This window comes from Theobroma umbraticum, unplaced genomic scaffold (genome assembly GCF_002168275.2).
Source record: "Theobroma umbraticum cultivar Fairchild unplaced genomic scaffold, ASM216827v3 scaffold_95.0, whole genome shotgun sequence".
In the NCBI taxonomy this organism is placed as follows: Eukaryota; Viridiplantae; Streptophyta; class Magnoliopsida; order Malvales; family Malvaceae; genus Theobroma; species Theobroma umbraticum.
Genome location: NW_018397257.1, coordinates 5,968,366 through 5,990,176, shown reverse-complemented (window position 1 = coordinate 5,990,176; position 21,811 = coordinate 5,968,366). Strand labels below are relative to the sequence as shown.

The following is a 21,811-nucleotide window of genomic DNA, read 5'->3' as shown; positions in this document are numbered from 1 at the left end:
AAATGAAATATTTATTTTTTTAGATAGAATATTATAACGTTTTGGACAGGTGGAGGACATGCAATGGGACACAAGGCTTGGCAATTTGTCTTCTGCTATGTAGTGAAATAAATGTTGGCGTATTGTCATTGTATCGAGAAGTACATTATCCGGGGTGAAATTGCAAGATATATATATATATTGGTGGTGACAGGTTTGGTGGAGCCAAATGCTTTCATGGCCATGAATTCATGTTTGGATGTCTGTGTTTGTCCTCCATGTGAACAACAGTGCAGTGATGTGAATACAACAAACAAGTAGCCACAACCTGCAGGTTGTGATCGAGTTGAGTCCATGTGGATGGAACTCCGTACCTTGTTATAAGCCAAAGACTCATGAGTTTAAATCTTTAAATAACGAAATAGAAGAGTATTATTTTTTATTGTATAATTTAAATTTGTATTTAAGATCTAATTAGCTTTTATATATATACTTAGAATAAGTTATAAATTAATAATCAGCTGTGGAGTTAATCGACTTTTGTGAGAGAAACAAATTAAAATTTTTTAAAAACCTATTAAAAGAAAAAAAAATATAGTATTATAAAAATCTTTGGAGGTCACATTCCCTCGTAATAACACAAGCATCCGCCAAGTTAGACGGATGTATTTAGATTTTGAAATTATAAGTAATTAACCTGAGTTCAAGTCTTATCAAGTGTGGATTTTATCTATTTTATATTGGTTTGTTGGTTTGTTTAATTTGTTTATTAGGTTTTTATAAATGTAACAATTATGTTATATATATACATATATATTGACTAGTGTTTCATTGGATTAATTTAAATTCCAATTTGAATGTGGTAAAACTGAAGCACTTATATTACAATATTTTAGCATGGATATGCATTCTTTTCTTGTGTCTATATTTTATATCATATGCTTTAACATGCATGGCGTGATTTGGGAATATTGAATGAAATATAAAAAGAGAAAAGAAACTCTGTCATCTTCCTAAGATATCATTACGCCTATTTTCAACCATACATACGCAGATAATATCAAGTTCTACTTACATACCTAAACCTGAATCTTAATATTCTGTTTTTCAGATGAATTGAATGTTAACATTCAGAGGCAGAGTCAGAGGGAGGCATATGATGACGACCATCATCTCTTAATTTTTAATTTTATTATTATTATAAATATAAAACTTTATATATAATATTATCATTCTTATAATGACCTTTTAACTATTCTTTATTTAAAATTTTAAATTCACCACTATTAAAAAATTCTCGAGCTTTTTTCATTCTTTTCACTTGGTGTTGGGCTCTAAAGGGGTATAGGCTCAATTTGGCATTTTGTGGCTTAAAAATGTCAAGGTGTTTTTTTGCCCCCCATCGTTTTGTTGGTTCTATCAGGCCCAAATCAATTCCCTTGTCTTTTATTGTGCATCAATTGCTTTTATTTCATTTCATCATATGGTTCCTTAATGGGTGAATCGACTCAGGAGTTTCAACATTTGATATTAATTAAAAGAAAGAAAGAAGGAATTTCACTTGTAGATTTGGATCAATTTTTTTTTCCAACGTCATGTAAATTTATTTATCTTTTTGTATCTCTTTTAATCATATATCAACTTTTATCTTTTAATGATAAATCAAATTAATTTTCAATCGAATCAAGTAGTTAAGCATGTTTTGTGATTTATGAGATCTTCCATTGAGCCCAATACAAGGGCATAGCTAAGAAAATGACTGGGTGGTGTCAAGTGGTGACCACCACTCCTTAATTTTAAATTTTCTTTATTATTATAAATGTAAAATTTAATTTATATATATAAATAATGACTATTTTTATAATTACACTTTAGTCATCCTTGAGCAACGTCCTTAATTCACCATTGATCCAAAGAAACTCCAGCTAAGAGTTGTACACTTTCTTTGCTGTTTTCCTGGCTGCACAAAATTTTCAAACCTGCTCCCGAAGCTCCTGGAAGCGTCATTTAGATAGAGCTTAGATCAATTTGGCAATCCTTTTGTGGAAGAACTTGACTAAAAGAACAGAGATGTACACAGAATGGAATGAGTCAAATCTACAAGAAATGATAATTTTATACTATGTTAATATATAGTCAGCTTCTCAGCTCACCAACCCCTGCCAAATATTTCACCACCTTCACCAGCACTAAGAAAAACTTGTTTTACAATTGAACTTGGTTGTTCCAACCTCCAATTTAACATTCCCACTTCAAAGCCTCAGGTACCTCCCACACAAATGCACTTTCCACACTGAAACACTTGCTCCAAACAATGGCAACTTACCTCCAGCAGCAACCAAGCAATGTTGAAGATGACTCGGTTATTCTCTTCTCAACTTCCAGTTCACCTGAAGGATCCACCAGCCTTTCCTCTTCCTTCTATCACTCACCACTTTCAACTGACAATTCCAAGACTTCTCACAAACTAACAGTGAGAAACCTTTCCTACACAATTCACCTGAAAAGGTCAATTCCTGATGCTTTTTTTCACTTGGGGCAAATGCCTAAGCCTGTTGAGATACTTAAATCGGTCAGCTTTATTGCTAGAAGTTCCGAAATCCTTGCCATTGTGGGTCCAAGTGGCACTGGGAAATCTAGTCTTCTCAGGATAATATCAGGAAGGGTAAATGATAAAGACTTTGATCCTTGCAGTATCTCTATCAACGATCATCGGATGACCAGTCCAGTTCAGTTGAGGAAGATATGTGGATTTGTGGTACAAGAGGATAATTTGCTTCCTCTACTTACTGTAAGAGAAACGCTGATGTTCAGCGCCAAGTTCAGGCTCAAAGAAATGACTTCAAAAGAGAAGGAAGAGAGGGTTGAGAGCTTGATGCAAGAGCTTGGCCTTTCACATGTTGCGGACAGTTTTGTTGGTGATCAAGAGAATAGAGGAATTTCAGGCGGAGAAAGAAAAAGGGTTTCGATTGGTGTTGATATGATTCACGACCCTCCAATTTTACTCCTGGATGAGCCAACTTCAGGCCTGGATAGTACTTCAGCTCTTCAAGTTATAGAGCTGCTTGCTTCGATGGCCAAAGCTAAGCGAAGAACTGTGCTGCTTTCGATCCATCAACCAAGCTACAGAATTCTTAAATATATTTCTAAATTTTTAGTCCTTTCTCATGGCTCTGTTGTCCATAATGGGAGTCTTGGATTGCTTGAGGAAACCATACAGAAATTGGGATTTCAAATTCCAACTCAGTTGAATGCACTAGAATTTGCAATGGAAATTATGCCTGCACTGGAAGCATCAAGCTCCAAATTTTCTGGTGCTGAAGACGGGGACTCATATTCCTACCCGGTATGGTCAGACGAAGAATGCATCAGAATTCAACAACACAAAGATGAAAAACAGATGGGAAATTTTTGGTTTTCAAGTTTGCTTGAAATTTTGTTTCTCTGCTCAAGATTTTGGAAAATTATTTATAGAACAAAGCAGCTTTTCTTGGCAAGAACAATGCAAGCCGTTGTTGGTGGGTTTGGATTGGCAAGCGTCTATGTGAAGGTAAGGAAAGACGAAGAAGGGGTCGCTGAGAGATTAGGTCTATTTGCATTTAGTCTAAGTTTCCTCCTTTCTTCCACAGTAGAAGCACTTCCAATATACCTCCAAGAACGGCGCGTTCTGATGAAGGAAGCCTCAAGGGGAGCCTATAAAATTTCCTCATACATGATTGCCAACACCATAGTCTTCATGCCCTTCTTATTCGCGGTAGCTATCCTTTTTGCTGTTCCTGTCTATTGGATTGTGGGGCTTAATCCTTCCATTGCAGCTTTCACATTTTTCACTTTTGTGGTTTGGCTCATAATCCTGATGGCAAGTTCCCTGGTACTCTTCCTCAGTGCAGTCTCTCCTGATTTCATAGCAGGGAATTCCCTCATTTGCACAGTTCTTGGAGCCTTCTTCCTATTCTCTGGCTACTTCATTCCAAAAGACAACATCCCAAAGTATTGGCTCTTTATGTACTATGTTTCCCTTTACAGGTATCCATTGGATACCCTGCTTACAAATGAGTATTGGAGTGTGAGAAGTGAGTGTTTTTCATGGCATTCTCCGGATCATTCCCATTGTTTGCTTACAGGGAATGATGTCCTTGAGAGTAGGGGGCTCGATAAGGATACAAGATGGATGAATGTTGGGATCATGTTTGGTTTCTTTCTGTTCTATCGAGTGCTTTGTTGGATCATTCTTGCTAGAAAGGCTTCAAGAACAACCATATAGTTATATCCCTAGAACCTTATAGGATTTATATCAATACAGTTTTTGTTCATAGATAAATTTAATCTTTCATATTTTGTAAAATAAGATGGTTAGATTTTCTTATGTTTATTCATTTTTTTATTTTCTTTTTAATAATTTCCCACAAAAAAATTCACTATTATTCTCTCAATTCTAATTCCTATGTTCACGTATTACAGCATAGACTAAGTATATATACATACATTGATTAACAATGACATACATAAACATACTGTGGAAAGAAAAAGATTTATCCAATTACGAGATGCCATATGTTTTTTGAAATTAATAAATTGAAAAATTTTTCAAAGATAAATCATGTATCACCATGTGAATTTGATGATACTATTTAAGCTAATCATACAATTTATCAATAGATCCCAAGCTCTAGTAGGGGGAGAATCAAAAACAATAAATTCCTTATTCAAAGAAAAACCTTGATTAACCATAAATCTGCCAAGGCATTGCCCTCTTGGAAGACATGACAAATACCAACTTCCCAGTAATGATGACCGAGACTTTGAATAGCTTGCATCAAATCCAAGTTGGAACATAGGTGAACAAGAGGGGAAAAAATGACCTGCACAACAAGCTTGTTATCAATTTGAAGATCAATTTTGCGATGGCCTAAGTCCCATGTGAGACATAATCCCTGCAATACCCCAAAGCTCTGCATGGTACGCCATGCATTTCCCAAGATGAAACGCAAAGCCACCCTACCACTCACCTGTAGAGTTTCGAAGAACACCACCTGTTGTTGCAAGTTCCATAGACAGACGATAGGCACCATTTGAATTCGAGAAAATCCACTCTGAAGGAGGAGCGGACCAACCAATGAGAACTTTTTTTCTTCGTTTTGGAGAGATACCCACACACTCAAGGTCAAGGTTTTTTGAACAAGAATCATGCATAGCAGAAGATAAGCTAGGAATCAAAAATCATCTATAAATCATCATGTTTTATCTCTATTTAAATTAATTAATTTAAAAATAAAATCAAAGAAATTAAATATTTTTGGAATTCTCTCATCTAGTATTATAAATATGAAACTCCTTCAGAAGATTATGAAAAATAAAGTAAGTCCAAGAAAGAAGATCAAAAGAACAAAATCACCCACTTCAAGTTTCAAAGTTTCAACCTAGATGAAGAAAAGATTTTGAAGACTTAAAACTCCAAAGATTCAAGTCTCAAGCTTTGAAAAAGTGAAGAAAATTTGAAAAGCGGATTTCGTTTGTTCAATAAATTTTTCAAGAAATTGCACTCTCAAGGAAAGACATCAATTTTGTTTGTTCAAGACTATAAAAGGGGTTCTTGTGATAGAGAGAAAAAACATTGTAAACAAGTAAAAGGATGTACCAGAGATGAAAGAGAGAAAAATTTGAGTAATTCTTAAAGTATTGAGTGTCATGACAAGCGGAAGAGAATAAAAAGAGAATAAGTAGAAAATGTATAAGAGAATAGAGAGAAACTTTGGAAAAGTGAAGATCTTCTAAATGAATTGTGAAGACTCTATATATAATACCAAAATAGGCAGTTACTCAAGAATAGACTTTAATGCATGTAATAAATGATATTATTATGAAAAGTTTTAATGTGAGTATCTATTATTATAACCCATTATGTGAATAGCAAAATAGGGATTTTACTACATATAACAAGTAACAGTTAAAAACTCATTATATAACCGTTGAAGTGATTAAGTGTAATAAGATTTGTTCTCGAGTAGAAGGTAATAGAAAAGAAGTAAACATGAAAAGCTATACAAGAATAAGTTAATAGAAAAATGTGTACATGAATAAGTATAAGAGACGAATGTATACGTGAATAAGTACACGAGAACAAGGTAAGAGGAAAAAACACTTATACTTCAACAAAAGATTAAGATGAAGACCTCTTAAGTATCTCCATATCCGAGTCATCAAGCTAAATTCTTTGAAACCTGTCACTTATTCTAATTAACTTTCACTGTTATCTAAATGAAGGAATTATTTTGTGCGAAGTAGTTCTTTTACTTGTATTAGTCATTTCGTATAGAGTCATACTCCATTTATTTTAGCTATTCTATATGAAGTAATGCTTCACTCATTTTAGTTGTTTTGTATGAAGTAGTGTTTTACTTGTAAATGTTGTTCTCATTATTCTTTGTACAACATTACGTTGTAAAATAATTCTTTAGAGAATAGGTAATAACCAAAATTAACTATTTACATTTTACGCCTTACATAAGATTTTTCAAGAATTTGATTTCTCTTCGAAAGTTAGATAATCTATGTTATGGATATTCTATTTAAGGTGGAGATTTGAAGATTCTAGAAAGTTTAATGATTGTGATTAAAGAGATGAAGAGTTTGCAAAATTTGTGTGAGTTGATTGGAAGCACAATTAAGGGAGATGGGTTGATCTCTTCATATCAAGTTGAGAACATGAATGTGAATTTCATTCACAACAAAGCAAGTCATTTTTGCGAGCTTGGTGAAAAGGTAGAGTTATCAGCTCAAGTGGAGTGCATTTGAGAAAAGTGAGATTGTTGGTTTTTTTTTTTAATTTGGTAAAGTTACTTGCTAATTAAATAAATTTAAGAATTTTTTTGGTACTCAAAAATATGTTATTATATTTAAGTTAAATATGAGCTTGTTTGGCTTAACTTTTTTAGTTCTAATTTTGATTTAAATTATCATAAAGGGAGAGGAGAAGGAGATCAATCAAGAGAGGGAGTATTTTTTTAAGGGTAAAGTTGGGGTTCTTTTAATAGATGAAGATATTTTTGAAACAAAAAGAAAAATTTTTGTAAAAAGTTGACATGTTTTTAGAAGAAGAGAAGAGAAAATTACTCTAGAGCTTTTTCTAAAGTTTTTGTTTTTAGATTTTATTCTTTAAAAAAATTACTCTTTTTTAATGTTTCTCAAACTCTTGATTAGCTAGATTTTTGTTTATAAAATATAAATAAATTGAAAAAAAAATCAAATCAAACAGACACTATATATTATTTTGGAGAGTTATAAGATATCTTAGGAGAATGTGAAAGAGATTCTTTAGTTTTGGGCATTTGAGATTGCGAGAGAAATGGGAAAAAAAGATTAAAATTATAATCTTGAAGGATTGTTAAATTGTGAAATTTTTACATAATGAAAACTTGTGTTTTTTATTGTGTATCTGTTATAATAATAAAAATAAATATAATTTATAACCGCGACCAAGCAAGCATGAGATTTCCATCTTAATCATGAAAGTGAAAGTAAAAAAAAATAGTTTAAGGCGGATTAAGAAGGGAAGAGACAAAGCAAAGAAGTGAAGTGACATGCCAAATCCAACTAAACCTTGTCGCCACATGTGAAAAACCAGTACAACTTCGAAACAAAACAAAGTTGACAAGCCAAAGCAAGGATGAAGGATCTATACTTAAAAAACACCCACATCACTTCTCCACCTTGTAGGCCCCCTTATTTATTAAGTTATAACCACGGGATCTCAGTCTTTATCAGGCAGAGCTTAGACCTGGGAAGCATTCATCCTATCCAATTTGTCAAACTTCGACCAGAGCGTTGAATAAAAACCCAAAATCTCCAATCACCTGCAAACTCCTACCCACTCTCTTCAGGTAACTACATTCATCTCTCGTTTTCTCTTTACGTTTTCTTCTTCTTGGTTTTTGTTGCTTCCTATATTTTTTGACTTCAGGGTTATGCTCCATTTGTTTGTAGTTTTTATTTATTTTTTAAGTAGAATATCAGATCTGTTCTTTGCCAATGTGAATTCTGACTAATGCCCAGATTTACCCTTTTGTTTTTTGATTCAATTATTATCATTTTTCATTCTTTATGCTTTGAACATTGCCGTTTTCATGTAGCGTTTACTTATATCTCACTGCCTTGTTGCGTGCAATGCGCTGATGCAGATTCATCCTTTGGATATCTGAGGGATTTAGGATCTATTGACTGAGGTTTTGCAATAAATGGTATTCTTGACTCGCTGCAATTCTATACTGTATAGCTGCAAATTTGTGCGATTTAATGGAATTGATGTGATTTCTTTTCTCATCCAAATGTTGCTATAGATAGCATAATTTAAATTACTCGAGTTGTGGCTGTAAGGAGGCAGGATTTCGTATAGCGTATTAAAAGATGAAGCGCGTTTCGCCACTCTTCTTGGCACTTTTAGTCCTAGGATTTTTCTTTGCAACATATAATTTGTCGACTATGATAATACACTACAAGACCTCAAGTTCAGAAAATTGGGATTTATCCGATCCTATTATTGGAATGCATGAGAACTTAAAGGAAGGTGGGGATTCTAATTCAAAGTACCATGTTGCTCTCACAGCAACTGATGCTCCCTATAGCCAATGGCAGTGTCGCATTATGTATTATTGGTACAAGAAGGTAAAAGATATGCCCAGATCAGATATGGGAAAGTTTACTCGAATTTTGCATTCAGGGAAGCCTGATAGTTTGATGGAGGAGATTCCAACTGTTATCGTGGATCCTCTTCCGGAGGGTTTAGATCGGGTGAGTCTTCTTCTGTTTAGTGTTTCAGTTCCTCATAAATTTTAAGTCTGTTTCTGGCTGTAAATTTTGAACATTTATAATTGAATGAGCAGTCTGCATTATTTTATATCAAAGTGAAATTTTGTTTATATGTTGTGTTCAGTAAAATGGATAATAGATTCAGGCAAGGTAATAGATGTGTTTTGATGTGCTAAAATATCAATTAAAAGATGCATGACAGCTTCACTTACTCCATCTATTATGATACCTGAGCTAGAAGCATGGAGGAAAGCTGCAAATATTATTGTCTCAATTTTTTTTTTTGGTAATCTCTTGATTATTGACTTTTCTTTAAATGGATTTAATATTTGCATATTTTACCAAAGGTTCACTTAAGTCAACAAGCTTCGAATCATTTTCAAAGTATTGGATGGGCAGGAACAAACAACTAAAATGATAGCTGTTAAATATATTTCTGTAAACTCTATAGATATAATCAAGCTCATCTGAAATATGTTGGTGTGAGTTTAAGATGTTTATAAAGATTTTCACTTGAATTTTATTTTTAGAGTGAATCGTCCATCAGCACCAGTTGAAACTTGAAAGACACAAGCTGAACTAAAGCACCTTCTTGTTTTAATTAAATTATTCTTATTCTGTTTCGATGTTGTGTTCAGGGTTATATTGTCTTAAATAGACCATGGGCTTTTGTGCAATGGTTGGAAAAAGCAACAATTGATGAAGAGTGAGTTTTTTTCAACTGATAAGATCATTTGTGTTTTCCACCCTTCCTTTACTTGATCTAAGTTACTGCATTTTATGACTGATGCAGATACATTCTAATGGCAGAACCTGATCATGTATTTGTAAATCCTTTGCCTAACTTAGCTCATGGAGACCATCCAGCAGGGTTCCCTTTTTTCTACATTAAGCCTGCTGAACATGAGCATATCATTAGGAAGTATTATCCCAAGGAGAAGGGTCCTGTGACAGATATTGATCCAATTGGCAATTCTCCTGTGATTATTAGAAAGGTAGAACTTTATGGTCATGGTAGCTTATGTGGCACATTTGATCTGAGCATAAATTACTATTCAATTACTTTTGACATGATAACATTTACTTGTTATTTATAAAAATTTAAAGCATAATTCCTTGTAAGCCTCATTGTCATCGGTTGCAACCAAATAGTTTAATATGTTTGTATGTTTTATATGCCTTAGTCTGCACTGGAGGAAATCTCACCTACATGGATGAATGTTTCTTTAAGAATGAAAGATGACCCAGCAACTGATAAGGCATTTGGATGGGTGCTAGAAATGTAAGAAACATTTTTTTTAATTGTCTTAATAATATTCTTTTGGCTGAATGGCCTTTTGACGTGGTTGACCATTCGATTGGACTTAGGTATGCCTATGCTGTGGCATCAGCACTGCATGGTGTGCGGCATATACTTCGTAAAGACTTCATGCTCCAGGTTTTAATTGAAAAATAATGAGCCTTATTTTTCTCCCTCAATGACCTTTAGCCCCATTGAAATTTAACTTCCATCTCTGTTTGTTATCAGCCACCATGGGATTTGGAAGTAGGGAAAAAGTTTATAATCCATTATACTTATGGATGTGACTACAATTTAAAGGTACAACCATACAAGGATCTCTCTCTGTCTCTCTGTCTCTCTCATTTATTGTTTTTGAAGCATAATGTGTAATCAGTGATTTGTTTACCGCTTCGAGATGAAATTTTACCTTTCTAGACATATCTTGTACCACAAGTTCACTTTGAGTTGGCATTACAGGGAGAATTAACATATGGAAAGTTTGGAGAATGGCGTTTTGACAAGAGATCATATCTTAGTGGGCCTCCACCAAGAAACCTCTCTTTGCCCCCTCCAGGTGTTCCCGAAAGTGTAGTAAGTTCATCAACAAGTTTCATTTCTTAGGGGTCCCTTTGGGAAAATATAAATACAGGCCATCTGGTATGATATAGAAGTTGATGGATTGATCATTGAGTAAAAAGAATTCAAACTAAGCCTAAGTGAATTTTTCATTATTTACTGTGCACAACAACAGGACCTGGTAATGGCTGGAATCAGTGTCTCACTTAGTTCTGGCTAATTAATTGATTTTGTATTGTTATACTCAGTTCAATCTTGTTGCAGATGTTTCAATCTTCATGGTCTAGACTGAACATTATGTGGGATATTTATAATTCTTATTTCAGCATAATTTTCCTCATATTAACTTTAGTTATCAACTCAATGTGATTGCCAATTGATGACATTAAGTTGGTGATAATAGATGCCAGAAGTACTACTGAGTAGTGGTTTGGCACTAATATTCTGCCATTGCCTATAGAGGCAATAGCAGAATCAGTCAATCACCCTAATGTTCTGCCATTGGCTTTACTTCATTAGCACAGTTTTCCCAGTCCCTGAAGCCTATTTAAATAAGCTCACCAAATTAATAAGTTTTCTTGACATAAACTTTTGGGTTTCAATTTATGTAATTTTTATCTTTCTCTCTCCAGTCTGGAATCTAATAGTTGCAATTTCTGCAGGTGAGGCTTGTAAAGATGGTGAATGAGGCTACTGCCAATATTCCCAATTGGGACACTTTAAATCGTGGCTGAGATCTAACCTAATTAGTCTTACTGATATCAAGCTCGTTCAAAAGAGAGTTATCAACACTAAATACAGGTAGTGAGACAGCAGTATATATAGAGAAGGAGATGTTTACAAGTTAAATGAGGGATTTATCATTTTTTACACTTCTTATTATAACCATGAATGCCTACAAATATTTTTTGTGTACCTCTTAAGCATGATGTCTATTTATTAAAGTTTTCTTGTGAAGTTTTGCTGACTGTAAATCAAATATACCTTTCGAAATTTTAATTAGTTATGTTGGCAATACAAATCAGTGAGAGATGACAATCTTTTTGCCTGATCAATGGGGCATTGGGGGCATAAATACTAAGCTTTCACCATGCTTGCAAGCATAGCAATTCTTTCTTTCTTTCAAAGCACCTAGACCCACATAAGGAACAAGCATGACAGTGCTTCTGTAATACCTATTTGGTAGAGAAGAGGGGTTCAAAATGGTCATTTTCTTTTACCTAGTCCCACATTGGTAAAGTTTTATGCATATATGATTACACAGAGAAATATATGTATAATAGCCATGTCTGTTCAGTGTTCGGATGAGTCTAGGTTGCAGTTCCATTCCAATGAAAGATTTTTCGGTTTATAGAATGTTCATGGTGTAGGTGAATTTTGTGATTGCATATTTTTATGTCTGATTTACACAGACGTTTGATTAGGTTGTGTCCTTTTAGATGCCTTTCTTATGCATAGTAAATTGCCAGGTCTAAGATGATGCTTATAATGTTTGAAAAAGCCTTTACATATTTAACTTGAACAAAATCGAGCTCATGCAAATTATTCAAACGCTTCTGGATGATACAAAGGAGTTTGTGTTATCTCCAGCTTTCTCCAATTTTTTGTATATATATAAAAGAACCGTTGCTACATTTCTTTGCATTTGTTTTGCTTTATCTCCTAAGTATGTATAGACTTCTCCTTATGGGTGTGGAGGTGAAGGTTTAGATGATCTTGTAGTTAGGGATGGCTTCATTTGAACAATTTGTTCTCCATCAACACCCATTTTCTTAGCAGAACGTCCAGCGTCAAAGAATCGTTTAACAGCATCTTCCATGTACTCTTTTCCTTGCTTGACGCTCATTTCCTTTCCTATCTTGTCTGGGTAACTTGTGAGGATATGATCTCCCTTGAGCACTGCCGCCAGCTGCAGCAGCTCTTGCTGGAACTCGCTAAGCCTGGCCTCTTCATTTGCCTCACCTTGCCTGATCCTCACCGGAGTTGGGAGTTGCTCTGTTCACATAGCAATTTTTAACACTTTCAAATGTGAGAGCTCACACATCCATATGTTAGGTTTAACTAATTGTATATAGGGTGACGACTGTAGTGTATGAAACTGGAGGTGCATGACATGTGCACCATAGATTTTATGATTGTTACTTTGGGCTCTTATCTTGGTTGTTCAAGGTCTAGCCAGCCAGTTCCCTTCACCCTTCTCTCTCCTTTTTCCCACTCTTTATCTATCCTCCACTTTTCTCCCCCTTTTCCCTCTTTTCAGCTTCTGCTATGGGTAGCTTTTCCCATTGCTACTTTCTTCTTTCCCCTTCTCTAATCCTATTCCCAACTCTTTCTCTCTCCCTTCCCATTTATTTTCTTATTTCTTTTTCAACACTAAATCCATGACCAACCAAGACTAGAACTGGCAAATCTTAAAAATAATAAAGCTGTTGTGCATTACAAATTTGGCACACTATAGTCTCTACCTTGTTTATAGGATTATAAAAAATGTTACAAGTTAGATGAAGACAAACAACTTTAGTACGCTTTTACCTTTCAGTACGTGAATGCTGGTATAAACAAAGTTATATTCATGGGTTCATGGTAGTCAGGACAAAAATCAAAAGGTTTATTGCTCAAAAGTTGAAGGTAAGTTATGTTAAGTTTCTCTGTCTTCTTGTAAGTTTTTTAAGACTATTATCTATCATAAGTTAAAAAGCAAGGTGCTTTAAGCTTCTTTGTCTTAGAATGCTTCTAATTTGTAATCTTTCTATTCTATTCATCACCAGATCAGTTAAGGTTAAGGTGTATTAATCTTTTCTATCTCCTTTTCACTTGTAACCTTTTTGTGTTATTCCTGGAAAATTTATGACATAAAGATTAGCTGTGTAAACTGTTTTTTTCTTTCCTTCTTACCTGTTTTAATCCCCTCAAACCAGTAACAAGTTAAAATTGTCTAAATGCTGGCTCATCACATTTTGCAGCATATAAACCAAATGTTACCTCTACAAACGCCACTGATTTAGTAACTTTTTCTAAATCACAATTTTTAAAATTTTAAATTCAAATTATTAATAATGATTGACTTAAATCTTTATACAAATCTTGACAATCACATTTACAATCCATTTAGGATGAAGTATCATAATCCCACCAACTATGGACAAATGCTTTAATGCCAATTTGTAATAATCCGACCCAAGCACCACTAGTCCAATAATTTTTCGAACTTAAATCACGTATCTCTCAAAAGTTTAAATTAAAGTTAATAATAATGATTTAGATCCTCATATGAGTTTTAATAATCACTTTAACATCAATCTCACCCACTCAAATGCTACATATTACAATCACAATCAAAGTCAACTCCACAAGTCCAATACCTTACTAGCACAATGTAGAAGCTCACTGAATTAGAACATATTTTAATATTAATTGTAATGATCTAAATCCAAACATTACCAGTCCAATAACTTTCGAACTTAAATCATGACCTTAAAAAATTTAAACTCAAATTACTAATAATAATTGATTCAAATCATTATATAAATCTTAATAATCACGTTGCAAAATACTTATTTTACGTCACCTTAGAGCGTAACATAAAATTTTTGTTGTTAAATATCCTTTTTTTTTTTAAGTGATCTAGCAGTAACAAATGGAGAACCTCACTAGAACCATTCCCCGTTACTGTAGGTCTAATATGAGGTTTCAGTGTTAGGCTGCATTGACTAAAAGCAAGAATCAGAAGAGGGTTAAGGCGGCTGACCTGGACAATCAGTTCTGGGCTCTGCCCGAGTTTGGACAATCGATTCAAAAGTGCCAGCCCATTCGTCCCTCTTGGTGAGGAATGGGGAGGACAGGTTGAACACCTTCTTCACTGTTGCTGGAATTGATGAATGCTCGAATTCTGAAGTTGGAAATGGTTTTCCGCTTGGCCCATGAACAACTGCATAACATTTCAATCTAAACAAGTGAGCCTTCCTTGAATTGTTTAGAACATTAAAAGAGGCCCATAATGGGTGATTTTAAGTTAATGAACAAAGATTTACTACAGTATATGGTGGAGGCTTGTGGCTCACGAGGATTCCTTCAAACATTCACCTAAATAGATAAATAGCTAATCAATAGGCACAAGGTCAACGGAAGTGTTCACACCATGAATGCAATACCTAGAAGACAATCCAATTTGTTATGACTTGTTGAGGCCTTTCCATTACCCTTTCACGCATGGCTTAGCTCCCCAAAGTTTTCTCCAATCTCCAAACAACTAATCCATTTCAATTTCAGCCATGCAACCCTCAGGATAACTTTAAGGCCTCAACAACATCTTCACCAACCATATTCGGCACACAAATGTCGTTGGCTTACTGGAAGAAAAGGTCCAAAAGGAGCTCGATTTCATTATACTTTTAGGTTTGCTTAGCTTGCTTCGCCATTCAACAAAGATTTCACTTTCTGTTTTGACAATGACGGAAAGAGACCAATGAGTGTGGCCCGGGGGTCTCCTTCACTTCCCCACTCTGCTTTATATCCCTTCATTAAAGTCAGTGTGAAATAGCTAGCAGCTGTTCTGTCCCTATGCAAAAGGAAGGACTCTTTTCTGTAGTTGAAGGATGTCATTGTAATATACTAGCTAGTTTAGTGCATATACCATTTATGAATCCAATGTCCAACCAACCTACCCTCCTTTTCGCTTTATTTATTACCTGGGTTTATGATTTTTATATTGTTTTTTTCCCACAAGTATCAAATAAGGAAATTGAAAGGCAACTAAAGAGTAAAGAGTGCTTGAGTTCAACTCACCAGTGCCCTTATCAATCCAAGGAGAGACCATGATAGTAGGAACCCTAACCCCCAATCTATCAAACTTGAAGAAGAAAGGGTCAGGCCCCACAATCTCATCAGGGCTAGGGACCCCACTAACAGGCGTAGCCACATGATCAAAGAACCCTCCATGCTCATCATATGTGATGATCAACAAAGTTTCATTCCACTGCGGGCTACCCCTCAATGTTTCGTACACTTCCTTCACAAACATCTGCCCTTGATACACATCGTGGGACGGATGATCGTCGTTGGCTGGGTCCAGCTTAGTGTCCATGTACCGCTGCTCTACCACAACGTAGCCCGGCAACTGACCGTCTCTTGCATGTTTTTTGAAGGTCAGACCGTAAGGACGAAATCTAAACAAGTGTTTGAGCTTCCTAAGGTTTTTGTAAAACAATGTGGCTGGTATGTTCTGGTAGTATATTCCCCAGGATATTCCGGCGTCATCCAGGTTCTCGAAGATTGTTCTTTGTGGATAGCCCTTTACGAGGAGTGACGGAATGTTGCTCGTTGCTCCGGCGGATGTCGCCGAGTGGACGTAGAGACGATTTGGTTGCGTAGATGATGGCACGGAGGCGAACCACCTATTGAAAACAGCTCACGTTGTTTAGAATAAATAATTTAAGTTCGAGATAAGGGTTGATATTTTCCTTTTATATTTTCTTTAAATGTTGAAATTTTTTCTTATGTGAGCAAGAAAAATTTTTTAAAAAAGGAAAATAATGTGTGAACTATAGAAAAATACTATCAATTTCCATCCATTAATCATTCATTCTCATTAGTTGTACACACTAAATTCTAACAGGATGATACCATATAAAAATGATTAGATCATTAATTGATTACTAATTATGTACCCTTGGGCCTTGGCATTAGAGAAAATAATTTCCAAAAAGGAAAAATGTAGGATTTCTGCATAATTATTACCTGTCAAAAACAGCGAATTCTGATACAAGAGCCTTGTACACAGCAACCATTTCGGGCTCAAAACCATTCATAACACTCTGAGACATATTGGTGGATTGGTCCATGGAGTACGCTTGTTGAGCGAAGCCATTCATCGGCGGAGGGTTAGCGGAGGTATCATTGGACCCAAAAATCTGCTCCCTTATGGCTTGAAATGAGTGACCAGGATCAGGGTCCACGAACTGAGCTTGGTTCTGGAAGAACAACTTTTTGGAGTTTGGATCAGTGGTGGACAAAGGGTTCCATTCAGTTCCGTCGACACCGTCGATTTCCGGGTTGGCTTTCTTCATCCATCCTAGCATGTGATCAAACGACCGGTTCTCCATCACTAGGACGACGATGGTTTTGATTGGACTAGCAGCATGGCTAGAGCTGTGGAAGACTGTTAGCAAGAAGAAGAAGATGGCTGTGTTGGCAGGTGGCAAAGGATTTTTCCTGGTGAACATTATTACTACGGGATTTTTTTGCTTGCATGAGAAAGAGAGAGGAGAGATTCAAATTTCAAGTGTGATTTGACAAATTCTAAGGCCCGTGAACTCTTTATATGGGGCTACATTTAAGGGTCAGATTTGCTTGTGCAACTGGGTTCTGTTTGTCATTTTGTTATTTCAATTGTCTCGTGAGAGATATTCCGCGTTACAGATAAGGACAGATCTTGGTTGGATTGGAATATTGAATTTCAAGAAGAATACTGTAACAGTTGTGCTGGCTTTGGTTTCTAAACAACACTATCCACCCATATATACCATAAATCCAGTGGATGATTAACTCGACTTTACTCGCAAACTTCATCCATTTCTTTTATAGCATAAACTTCATCCATATATAATTATTATTTCTTGTTCATTTTTCCCCACACTAGTAATAACTTGACCTTTTGTTTCTTTTTTAAGCTTTGTGTTAGTGGACTCAGATAATAATAGAAATAGATTGGGATCCACTTGAAGCAAAATCTTACGGAGGAGAACCATGTGGCAATCCCATGTTTGCGAAGGGCGAAGGTGTTCTTTCGGAAAAGGAGGTCAATGTTAATTCCATTCTATATTATAGTTTACTTAAGTGACACCTTCACCAGCATATACACAGTATTGAAAAATAAGAAAATGATGCAACACGACAGTCGTTCCGTTTTCCAACTTTGTTCCACTTGACCAAATAGGATGAATACAGCCCATTTTGTTACGTCTTCAATAAAAAGTTACCCCCCGCCCCCTTTTTTTTGTTTCCTTAAGCAGTCATGTATTTTCTGTTAATCAATTGTAATTGATTCTGATTGAATGCCTAAACGTAGTTAGTTTGGCGGTAATCAACCATTTGTGGCAGACATTAAGTACTAAATCCAATTTTAAATATATTTGGATTTATTAATCTTGAGTCTCTTCCCCATTTCTTAACGTCAAGTATATTCCAATTACAATCTGGCAGTACATACGACCCAATCCTAATAATTGCCTATTTTTGTACTGTTCTTTTTAACAAACACATTCATATTAACGAAGGAAAAATGAACAACTACTAAAATAACTTGATACCCACTTGCAATACGACTTTGTACCAAGATTTTTCCTCACATTCACACAGAACATCTAGGCATGCACCTAGATTGATTTCTTTGGATGGTACAAATATTCAGATCTTCATGCCTTGATTAAGCATGCAACTCATCATCTATTTGGATTCAACCACGCCACAAACAAAATAAAGAAACTGTGCAGCAATGACCAGGACAATGTTCTCCATAGATTTATTTCATTACAGAAGAAGTTTTGAGTGAAAAGCCCAACTTCAAGAAAAGACGCTAGTTTTTGCGTTCCACATCACTCATCATCTTAGCCAGTAAAGCATAATAATAACATAAACAAGTCTTTTGACCCAGATATCAAACGTACACATCACTCATACTCACCCACACATTCTGCTACTCAAAAGCACCACCATAAAATCCCCAATCCCAACTGTCCAACGACTGATATGCAGATCATACCTAGTAGACCTCTCGACTTGAGCTCTGACGCTTATCTGCACAGAACTGGTCAAGCACATCATTATTTATCCACTGCCAGCTGCTGATTTTTAACAGCAATTCAGGCAGACCAGACGAAAGTTAATAGGATATTAAACCAAGTTTATTTGACCAACTCCTCAAGATATAGCCCCAAAACCAACAGATGATCTTATTAACACGTTCTATCTCCATTCCAAGTAACCAGTTAAGGCATTTACTCCTTACAAGCTTCGCATCTTAAAGATGGTTTCCTCAATCTTCCTCCACAGATCTGGCGAAATCTGCAAAAGCAACTGTAAGAGCCACTTGAGATAAACAGGAAAACATGCATGCATGACAAAACATCTCCAAAACACCTGCAACCCAGGAACCCCACATTCTGCAGGCACAGGTGAGAACAGGCATCAATGCACAAAAATGATCTAAACATTAGTGTTACTTCTTAAAAATGGACCTAGGATACATTCACTAAGTGCACGCGCGCGCGCACGCATACACAAAGGGAGGGAGAGGGAGTAAGTGGGAAATGATCTAAGAAAAAATAATTGAGTGCATACTCACTTGTTCAGCAGCAAGTGCCAGCTACAAGCCAAGGCCATCCATGCTCCATCAGAAACTCAACACTGACAATGCTTCAAAGTTGGAGTTGAATTTGGCAGCAGATGGATGCAGTACATTCATGGAAATCATTCTCAAGAACCTCAGGAACAAAAACAGACCCAGATGGAACAAGTTATGTGATAGAACTTTAGAAACAATTATGATCGACTACAAAATTAAGATGCACAAAATGAGTAAAATAGTGAAGTTACCAGCTACACTTGCATATGGATCTCACACAAAATAACGACCTGTCCAGACTGATTGTCCTTGATACTGCTCAGGCAGTGAGTTAAACTGCTGGTTTCCATTCATCAGTTGCTGTTGCTGCAACTTCTGTTCATGCTGAATTTTCAGTTGCTCAAGTGTATGGTAATCCTGCCAGCCTTTCTGCTTTTCCATTTGAAACTGCACTGCCGGAACCTGCTTACCAGGGAAGGGAAAGCTTACTGTTCCAGTCAAGCCATTGCTGCTGTTATTTACATACTGGGGATCTGCATGACATGCATAATTGATGGAACTATCAACCCCAGGGCCTTTCAATGATGATGTCAACTGATATCCATCCAACCAACTATAATCATCCATGAGTGGGTTCTCTATTTCTGTAGCAGAAACAGATTCATTCAGTGGTTTTGGACGAACAGGGCTAAAACCTGGTGGGGGACCAAGATGCCTCACTGGGCGGCTAACTGGATTCTTACGCATCCCAACTTGTGAAACTGAAGTAGTTTTAGCAGCCAAAGAATCACCAGTAACTCCAGATGACACAATAGCATCAATTCTGGATGGCAAAACAGTTTCTGGCATTTTTGTCTGATTATAGTACATACCACCAGAACTAGCACTGATGGGTTGTTGGATAGCAACTGATCGAGCAGCAGAATGAGAAAGGCCTACTTTATCTTGCATCTCAGGTTTTGTTAAATGCCCATTCTCCAAAAGTGTCGAACCTTTCAAGCTATTAGCCAGAGAAGTAGCTTCTTCCACTGACCACCTAGATGCATGCATCTGAACAGGCTGCAGATGCTGAGGGAATATGCTACCAACAGATACAGGCAGTTGAGGACTAGCATCAAATGTATTATGCTGGCGAAGACTATCAAGAGGGCCAGACATGGTACTGCCATAAAATTTGAGATCACCAGCCGAATTACTTTGATTAAGCTTCAAAGTCTCAGACGGGGGCCAGTTTAGACCAATCACCTCAGTTCTCTTCTCACTCACAACCAGCGGCTTGAAAACAATCACTTCATCATCATCCTCCTCTTCCCCAACCATTCTTGGTTGTGGAATTGGCTGCACAATACCAACACTAATAGTCTTCTCAGATGGGGTTTCATGCTCCACACTGTTCGTTGCCAGTTGGATAGAAGAGGTGAATGTGACATCTTCTGAAGGCTCAACTCCAATAAGAAATTTCTTGGCTTTCGAATCAAAACAAACAGTTTCCTGCTCAACCATAATGACATTAGCTAGAGCCTTCCCAGCTGCTAAAATTCTCTTGACACGGGCTTTCTTTTCCTTATCACCATCACTTACAAAAGACCGTTTCCTTGAGAAGTCCAAAATGGTGTGTGCTGGAAGAAGAGGCAAGAAACCTCGCAACTCAAAGTCCTCCCACAATGCAAGACGGTTTTCAGTTTCCCCTTCTTCATACCTGCTCATATTGAAAAAGCAGGTCTCATCTTCATCATCATCAATGCACATTGGCCTAACTGACAAGATCTTATTCAGAAAAGATATGCAATGTTTCCAAAAATGCGATCTAGTAATTGATTGTTTCTCATCCACATCCTTGCAAGCTGCCGCAACATCCGGGCAGCAAGCCATCCATTCTAGAAAAACCAGGATAGCAGGTAAGCTGTGGCTCGAAGAAACATCCCGGAGCTGTAAACATCTCTTAACTACATGTCCCATCAATTCAAAAACGGCAGTGAATGCATTCTGAAGTAGGGCAGCACGCTGCACAATTTCAGCATATGTTTGACCTTCACTCTCCCTCTTCAGATTGTGAACTGTAAATATGAGAATAGAAACCAGCCTAACAAGGAGAAGTGCATTCTCAGCAGCATCTGTGCCAAAATTCATTTCCTCTTCTGGTCCAGCAGAGAGAAGTTCACATAGATCACGGCTAACCAGAGTAAGAACATCTGCAAAAGTCTCCAGGCTGCACGAAAAAGCTTGATAAGAACACAACCCCAAAAAACTTTGTCAATAACAAAAGAGAATAAGTTTGTGAGAAGGTAAACCTTGTGCGTGTAAAAAGAATGCCATTTAGACGCACAAATCTAATGCAGAAGGATTTATAAGTCTCCTGGACACCAGATACTTTCTCCTTAGCAGGGCTCAATTCCATGTTGGCATCTTTAGATGCAAGTTTTGCTTCCACTTTCCCTCTACCCTTTCCTGTTAACCGCACAGCAGGCTCCTTGACCAAGGGAGTTTTAACATCCCCAGGAAGCTGTGAGCAATTATGACGATTCTGCCAAAAAGATACATATATTTTAATACAATTTCCATAGTTTTATATATATACCAATACTACCATATAAATAATAAACCCACCCACCAAGTTTCAAAGTCGGTAACATTAAATATACAATTACTAATCACACCTAATCACACCCTTAACAGTGATTGAGAACAAATATTTTAAGATAAAAGTAGTAAGTTCTCAAAGTTGGATTACCCTATCAGAAACACGCTGCCTGCTCAAACGTAAATAAATATGTCTTTGACACAATTAAAAATCTCCCAAAACACCATAATTAAAAAATATGGTAACT

The 21,811-nt window shown here is 36.2% G+C and overlaps 4 protein-coding genes across 6 annotated transcripts in view; 2 read left to right on the top strand and 2 right to left on the bottom strand.

Annotated features, from left to right (window-relative positions):
- Positions 1-2,171: 2,171 nt before the first annotated feature.
- Positions 2,172-4,377, top strand: ABCG23 (ABC-2 type transporter family protein). Its single transcript, XM_021422783.2, has one exon. The coding sequence runs from the start codon at positions 2,294-2,296 to the stop codon at positions 4,241-4,243; it is 1,950 nt and encodes a 649-aa protein (XP_021278458.1). The 5' UTR covers positions 2,172-2,293; the 3' UTR covers positions 4,244-4,377.
- A 3,321-nt stretch (positions 4,378-7,698) lies between these two features.
- Positions 7,699-11,641, top strand: LOC110412049 (hydroxyproline O-arabinosyltransferase NOD3-like). The gene is made up of 9 exons (XM_021422460.1): positions 7,699-7,859; positions 8,157-8,766; positions 9,423-9,490; positions 9,578-9,779; positions 9,969-10,066; positions 10,153-10,222; positions 10,313-10,384; positions 10,544-10,657; positions 11,305-11,641. The coding sequence occupies exons 2-9, from the start codon at positions 8,383-8,385 to the stop codon at positions 11,374-11,376; spliced, it is 1,080 nt and encodes a 359-aa protein (XP_021278135.1). The 5' UTR covers positions 7,699-7,859; positions 8,157-8,382; the 3' UTR covers positions 11,377-11,641.
- Positions 11,642-12,159: 518 nt separating this feature from the next.
- Positions 12,160-17,117, bottom strand: NPC2 (non-specific phospholipase C2). The gene is made up of 4 exons (XM_021422458.2): positions 16,379-17,117; positions 15,428-16,035; positions 14,391-14,570; positions 12,160-12,637 (listed from the first exon to the last, which is right to left on the bottom strand). Exons 1-4 carry the CDS (start codon positions 16,861-16,863, stop codon positions 12,327-12,329), a joined length of 1,584 nt encoding a protein of 527 aa, XP_021278133.1. The 5' UTR covers positions 16,864-17,117; the 3' UTR covers positions 12,160-12,326.
- Positions 17,118-18,125: 1,008 nt separating this feature from the next.
- The window catches only part of SMG7 (Telomerase activating protein Est1), a 6,616-nt gene continuing 2,930 nt past the window's right edge, over positions 18,126-21,811 (bottom strand). For 2 of the 3 annotated variants that reach the window (XM_089782922.1, XM_021422359.2), the window contains 4 exons: positions 21,275-21,507; positions 19,235-21,192; positions 18,984-19,122; positions 18,126-18,703 (listed from right to left, as the gene is read on the bottom strand). In XM_089782922.1, coding sequence (XP_089639048.1) covers positions 19,257-21,192; positions 21,275-21,507 — 2,169 coding nt within the window. In that variant the 3' untranslated portion in view covers positions 18,126-18,703; positions 18,984-19,122; positions 19,235-19,256. Of the gene's footprint in view, positions 18,716-18,983; positions 19,123-19,234; positions 21,193-21,274; positions 21,508-21,811 lie in introns of all 3 variants that reach the window. The other variant, XM_089782923.1, reaches the window with a different exon arrangement.